Raw genomic sequence first — 7,578 nt, forward strand, 5'->3', positions numbered from 1 at the left:
AAACTATGTTCTTTCATGCCAATCATTATAAAATCTATAAAAAAACTTTTCTATCCCATCAAATACCACGAGTACATCTACCGGTCACCCGCAGCAACGCCGCAACGTTTTCTAGCTCACCACTAATTTGGGGACTGGACGACAGTTCCACCGTACCAATTGGACTTGTGTCCTTCTTGCTAGTACAATTTTGCCGTATACAAACCCGGAAGGTTCTATCGGGTCTCAAACTCTCAATTTGATTTTTCTCATACAACCATTAACACGTGGGTAATGTGAAGCTCCATCCTAATCATTCGCGTTCTACCTTTGGCGCAGAGTTCGCGTTCCCTCTCAAGTCTCAACTTTCAGCTAGCAATTGTGCACGCGACCCACGACATCGGTGAGGCGAAGCTGCATGAGAAGGCCACAGCCAGCGTCGAGTCCGCCATTGTGGGAGTGGAGGCAGTGGCAAAGCTAGAGCAAATTGGATGGGGTGCACATGCATTGTGGGTGCATAGAGTTGAGTTACGGAGGTGCAAATATGGTGAAACTTTAGACATAATCACTGTTTCTCTATTTTTAGGGGGTGCATTAGCACCCATTGATTTTATATACCTTCACCCCTGAGTGGAGGCGACGGAGCTGTACACGGTCATGAAGTGCGTCACCATAGAAGAGTGCATGGATGGCCTCTAATAAGTCTCTACCATCTGTGTGCCAGGCTCGTGATTTCTCTTTAGATTATGTGAATGATATGAGTTATTATATACTTTTTTCATCCTAAATTATTAGTCGTTTTGGCTTTTTTGTTGTATAGGCTTTTGTTATTTATCTACGTAGATGCAAACTTGGCACGATGATTTTATACTGTGGTAATAGTAGGCAAATGTCACCCTGGTCCTAGTCATTAAGTCACTCCCAGTTAAGGTCTTGGCTTCGCTACTAAGGCCCTCGCCAAGCCAAGCATATGGCAGAGGCAAGGATCACCACTACCTTCCACCGGTCATGTTGATGTTGTGTTCGCTATGGAACTTCTACACCAAGGAAGAGATCTCCTTGTCCACCATACATGATCATCATCGCTGCTCCACACAAAGCTGGAGGATCAATGACGTGCCGAAGAGCCACTAAGATTCCAAGAGTCTGACCATGCACCAAGCTTATAGGGCTGGTTCAATCCAACAACCATGCACAAGGTACCAACATCTTCCAGACTCTCTTTCTCCAGGCCAAACCTAGCACTAACACTCTATAAGCATGTGCAAAAGACTTGGATCTGAAAACTTGACTCTATGATGGCTTGGAGGTCTTCTTTAGTGTGTATAAGCTTTCTCTAGGCTCCAGCAACCTCATAAGGAAGTACTCGGAAAGCAAGTTCGAGGCGAGGTTCAAGACTACTCAAAAAACAGTTTCAGAAGTACTCGGGAGCCTACACTACTCGGTTATGAAGAGCTCGGGGGCTTGTCAGATGCGGGGTCATGGGACACCCGACGTGGCACGGATCTGTACGAGATACCAGATGAGACATGTCCCATGCCTGTATGTCATGTAGTGTATTCAGATAGATCTAGAACTAGTCAGTATAGAAGGAAACTACTCGAATAGTACTCGAGAAGGACTCCTAGGCTCATATCAATCCAGGGTTTCATGTAACCCTATCCCCCAGGCTAAGACAGGGACCCCTCCAAAGGATATATTTATCTCAGGCAATCCAAACTACCAAATAGGACGTACGGTATTATGCATCTCACGGCCCGAACTTGTCTAAACTCTTGTGTTGTTTGCACCATCGTGTTCCTGATCTCGGCGACTCCCTGCCTAAACCCTACCACCTTAGGGTATCTCTAAGTGGGTTTGCCGGTAAAACACCGACACATACTAACGATAGTGTTTTAGAAATGGAGCATTGCTTGGATAGACCATTTGGGATGGATGGACTCACTATGGAGAATTGGGGTTTTAGTTGTGGGTGGAATTGTCTAGCGAAAGTGGATATCAACACCTGGGTAGGTAATTGACATGCTAGACATTTTGAGGCTAGCAAAATAATGGGTACACACAATCGATCTCACCATTTTGCAAAGCTCAAAATAGCTCAAGATAGATTTTATTGGCTTATATGATAAATCATTATGGATCTGGATAGGACATATAAATTAAAGGGGATATCTTTACCATAATTAATTTAAAAGAGATTCTGAGAGGTTCCATACTAGAGCATACAGTTTTATTCTGATTTGAGCTATCTCAAATCTCACAACAATTTAGACTTGGAAATCAAGCTCATGCTCCCACACAAAACTAGATTTTCAGTGATAAAGATTTGGATGAGCCAACAATTTCAAGTACTAGGAGAGTAAAAAAGTTGTATACGAGGCACATGCAAATCATGAACAGAGCAACTATTCATCATCTCCATGATAAGAGCTTACACAGATTTCCACACATATGAGTTGGAAGTTTTATTCAAAGCTTGAAACATTTCTTTATAATTTATTTATTTATTTTATTTTTGAAATTTTGAATGGCTCAAACTAACTAATGTAAAATGGGTTTTCTTTCTCTCGGACACAAGATCCTAGCGTTATGATTATTACAGGGCATGGAATGAAAAGAACAGGTCGGACAACTTACTTGGATATACTGGCACCTCCCCTAAGCTTGAATGAAGCTCAGATGGTTTTTCATCTTGGCCAGTTGATGGGGTAAGCCGATTTTTTTATATGCATTGTAAAGTCGAGAGAATGCATTTGCGAAAATTTAAACATACCATGATGTGAAAGGGAATACTATGCAAGAAGATAAATCCTATATGCAAATGAAATAATGGATAACTACCACGTACATCATGGGTAGGGCTCGAGTTTCTCGTCCTAAGAGAGACTATCATACCTTGGGTTCGGTCATCGTCACCTGATGGAGATGTTGGTGTCGACGCTTCCTTCCACTATACCTTCCGTGTTGGTAGAGTTGGTTCGTTCTCTTTCTTTTCGAATTCCAGAAATTTCTTACGTTGGATTCTTTACTTCGCGTTCCTTTGATACATCTTGCTTGCAGCCATTCTTTACTTCGCGTTCCTTTGATACATCTTGCTTGAGGCTGCTGTTAAACTAATACTCGAGTAGAATTACTCGACTAGTGAGTACTAGTCCGGCGTGTGACGCTTCTTCCCTACACTGGATACCTTGGAAGTGCTGCATCTGTGGCACTTGGATGAACCGCACAAGAGGAGCTAGGAGCTATTCGTGGGACTCCTCGGTGAGGATCTGTTCGACTATATCAACGCGCTATAGAAGTTCCACACCTGCGTATCTTGTGATATTCCCATGATTTATAACTGTAGTGATCCTTCAATATGCAATAGAAATTTTTTGTTTTCGCTACCCATATTCCTGCAGTCACCCGCCCCTACAAATCAACTTCAGAGCTAATATAAAAGAATAGCATACCCCATGGATTCACAAGTGACTATATGTTATGATGGTAAGGAAGGCACGCGTGAGGCTTGAGGTAGCCGGGATCAAATCCCAAATGATGCAAGTGTGCGTATTTTGTCAAAAAAAAAAGTTGTAGCTCAACACTACAGGGCATGTGGTGGTGGCTGGTTGCCTGGAATATTTTTTCTTTTTAATTTTGCAGTTTTAAATTTATTTTATTTTATTTTATTTTATAGACATGGATTTGTAGGGGCGGACCCTGCATGATCAGCCCCTAAAAATCAATTTTTAGGATTTTTTATTTATTTAAATTTCTAGACATAGATTTGTAGGGGCGGATCATGACATGATCCGCCCCTAAAATCGATTTCTAGTGGCGGGTCGCGCCATGACCCATCCCTAGATATTACTTTTTAGGGCCGGGTGCGTTACGGCCCTAACAATAGCATTTTTATTTACAAGGAATATTTTTTCTTTTTTCTTTTACTGTTTTTGTTTTTTATCAAAAACTTTTTTTATTTTCTGGACATGAATTTTTAGGGGCGGTTCGCACTATGATCTAACCCTAAAAATCATTTTTAGAGGCGGATGCGTTACCCGCTCCTAAAAATGGATTTTTAGTTAACTAGAGATGGATACCGTACCCGCTCTTAAAAATATATTTTTATCCACCCTAAAAAAAATTTGTGTAGTAGTGGTGATAACATGCTAGGACCTTCGTATGATGAAATGCATCCAACAAGTACCGGCAACTGCCAGCTCCTTCGTGGGTGATCGTCGCGAACAACGAATCCCCACCCCCGCTAGAATCAGTCAGGGGTATCAATTGATCTTTAGGTGCTCCTCTAATTCTGTTTAGTTCAAAATTTTATACTAATTTTTTAAAATGAAACCTCAATTTAGAGAATTAGTACAAAATTTTAAACTAAAAAGGGTTGGAGGTGCAACTAAGGTCACCAATATGAAGTCGAACTAGTACTGGATTGGGTACAAAGGATCCATCAGGGTTTATCTTCACCACATCAGCGCTTGGCCTGCACCATTTTGCCTTCCTCCGGCTCCCATTGCTCTCTGCGCCCCGGGAGATCTCCCCGAATTCTGTGGCCTGCTTTTGGACGATCAGAGCCAGGTCGACACTCGATAGCATCCCTCCGTCTGTTCTCTCCTGCCACCATAGCCACATGAGAACAACAGCTAGCGGTTGATGTTCTTGTTTCAGATTAAGGATTTATGTGTATCCAGAAAAGCCAAAACAAATAGTATTTTAGGACGAAGGTAGTAACTCGGAAGTACTCCCTCCATACCCATAAAACTTGGTGTTTTGGACAAGATTTGGGTTAAACATTGGAAATATAAATCATCAATAACTTTTAAGTTGTTGAGTTTGCAAATGTGAAAATTATATGAATAGATTTATCTTAAAAAATATTTTCATAAAAGTATACATATATCACTTTTGCATAAATATTTTTTATAAAAATAAAAGGTTAAAGTTGTGTTTTGGAGACTGTGTCGCTGTCCTAAACATCAAGTTTTATGGGTACGGAGGGAGTAAGCATCAGCATACTGATACGCTAGGCTCGCGTGCGCAGAGTTCCTTTTCATTTCTTTTCTAGATATTTCATTGTCTATTTTAATGGTATACTTACTGAATTAATTTGGACTAATTTAAGACACCCATGCATACCCCGTGCTATATATTTATTGCTAAAATTCAAAAGAAAATTAAGAATTTTGTCGTGCTACATATTATAAGATACGGAGTAGATTATTGGAATCTATATCCATATATGATACAAAGATACACTGGACCACGTGAGAATACTGAAGCATGTATATCCATTCTAAAGCTCTAATCTCCTCAAGCTTTCACACTACTAGTGCTAAGAGAACGAAAAGCGAAATATACCGGGTTCCTGTCCCGCGCGTGCGCTGAAACGGCCCCACCTGAAAGTTGACGCGACGACTTTGACCCGGCACTTCAATGTTCCACGCCGGCATGCACTGAATTATTGCTTAGTTTTTTGTCCTATAATAATTTGGACTAGTTCTTGATCTGCGACAGCATGCAGCGGACGTCCTTGGCGGTGGGCCGGTCGTTGGGGTGGTCGTTGGTGCAGAAGACGGCGATGCGCAGCACCAGCACGATCTGCTCGTCGTGCCCGGCGCCGGCGATGGCCGGGTCGATGGCCTCGGCGTGGTCGCCCGACTGCATCACGCGGCGGAGCCACTTGACGATGCCCACCTCGTCCGTCTGCTTGAAGAAGTCGTCCGACGGCTCCTTCCCCGTCGCCAGCACCGCCAGGATCACCCCGAAGCTGTACACGTCGCACTTGGCCGTGAACTTGAGCGTCTGGTGGTACTCCGGCGCGATGTACCCCCACGTGCCGGCGAGGTTCGACGCCGTCACGTGCGTGTGCGCGTCGGGCATCGCCTTGGCCAGCCCGAAGTCGGCGATGCGCGGCTCCAGGTCGTCGTCGAGGAGGATGTTGGCCGGCTTCAGGTCGCGGTGGATGATCTGCGGCCGGTGCGACATGTGGAGGTACTCGAGGCCCTCGGCGACGCCCACCGCCACGCGGAGACGAGCAGGCCACGACAGCCCCGGGGCGGCGCCACTGCTGTTGGTGGTGCCATCGTCCCCGCCGGCGCCGGGGACCACATCGCCCTTGAGCGCGTGGTGCAGGCTGCCGTTCTTCATGTACTCGTACACCAGGTAGTGGCAGTCGGGGCGGGGGACGTGCGCCGCCAGCGGCAGGAGGTTGCGGTGCCGGATGTGGCCCACCGTCCTGATCTCCGACTGGATCTGCCGCGACCACTTGTCCAGCTGCCGGCTCTCCTCGTCGCTCAGGTTGTTGGGCGTGTCGCCGCCGTGCTTCTTGATCTTCTTGATGGCGATGAACCGGGGCTCCTCCCCCTCCCGCCCCACGGGGAGCTGCGCCTTGTAAACCTCGCCGCACCCGCCGCGCCCGATCACGGCCAGCGACGCCAGCCCGTCCTCCTTCTCCAGGAACGCCAGGTGCTCGGCGCGCCTGATCAGCTTCGGGGTGAAGATCACCGTGCCGGACCGCGTCCTGTACCGCCCGCGGATGCAGTTGAGCGCGAGGCGGAACAGCACTGACAGCACTAGCCCCGAGATGACGCCGGCGAGGGACCCGACGACGAAGCCGATGATCCAGTTGCGGACGCGGTGCTTGTGGCTGCGGTGTTGCTTGCTCGGTTCGGCCGGTGGCGCCGGCGTCGGCGACGTCGCCGGCGCGCTGCGATTCCTGGATCCGGCTCTCGTCGTGTTGCTCTTCTCCGCGAGGACGTACCGGTGCGGCGTCGCGGTCCGTCGGTGATGGACGTGCCGGGTCATCCCCAGGCGGGAGCGGCGCGCCACGGCCGAGTGCGCGGCGGCTTGGCGACCGTCGTAGCCCTCCGCGGTGGAGACGAAGACGAGGAGCAGCGTGACGAGGGAGATGAGGACGAGAAGAGGCTTCCCCGGCGCGCCCGCCGATGAAGCCATGGCCGTCGTCAGCTCGGTGGCGGCTCGAACGGAGGAGACTTCCGTGCTGTGAGCCTGTGACGACGGAGCCGGCGGTTGGCGTTTGTGGCAGAAGGGTAGGTGGGGGCAGAGCTATTTAATAAGTGCAGGTGGTTGTGGAATGCCGCGTGGAACGGATCGATCGGACGGCTGCGATGCGCTTCCTTGACAGGATGGACGAGTAAGACTCATTAGCGTCGGGTTGCCTCACCCTGTTGCCTTCCCGGGTCCGGCACTCCGAGAGACGACCTGGAAGTCAAGAGCCGTCCCGTACGTAGGCTTCAGCGCGTCTCCAAAAGACTCTAAATTAACTAGTCAAATTTTTATTTGGCTAATTATTTAGGTAGAATTTTTTTATATATCTCTTCTTTTTCCAACAAACTAACTAAATTTCTATCTTCATATCCAACCCTTCAATCCACAGCGAGCTGTATAGTTGGCCATCTGGCTCGAGGCCGGTGGGCCGGCCCGAAGCACGAGATTCCGACCCGGTACAAGGCCCGGCCCGGCAAGAAGTTAAACGGGCCCGGGCTGGCCCGGCACGGGTGTCGTGCCGTGCCTGGGCCGCGCCTCAAGCACGTGGGCCGGCCCGGCCCGATGGTCAATTGGCCCAAATAGAAAACTTGCATTAGCAAC

General features: G+C 47.8%; 1 protein-coding gene across 1 annotated transcript; it reads right to left on the reverse strand.

Moving 5' to 3' along the window:
• Positions 1-5,115: 5,115 nt before the first annotated feature.
• Positions 5,116-6,999, reverse strand: LOC120670871 (leucine-rich repeat receptor-like serine/threonine/tyrosine-protein kinase SOBIR1). Its single transcript, XM_039951049.1, has one exon. The coding sequence runs from the start codon at positions 6,922-6,924 to the stop codon at positions 5,464-5,466; it is 1,461 nt and encodes a 486-aa protein (XP_039806983.1). The 5' UTR covers positions 6,925-6,999; the 3' UTR covers positions 5,116-5,463.
• Positions 7,000-7,578: the final 579 nt, after the last annotated feature.

Source organism: Panicum virgatum, chromosome 4N, assembly GCF_016808335.1.
Source record: "Panicum virgatum strain AP13 chromosome 4N, P.virgatum_v5, whole genome shotgun sequence".
Classification (NCBI taxonomy): Eukaryota; Viridiplantae; Streptophyta; class Magnoliopsida; order Poales; family Poaceae; genus Panicum; species Panicum virgatum.

Coding starts and splice junctions, on each gene's coding strand:
- LOC120670871 (XM_039951049.1), bottom strand. CDS start 6,924: ATGGCTTCATCGGCGGGCGCGCCGGGGAAGCCTCTTCTCGTCCTCATC.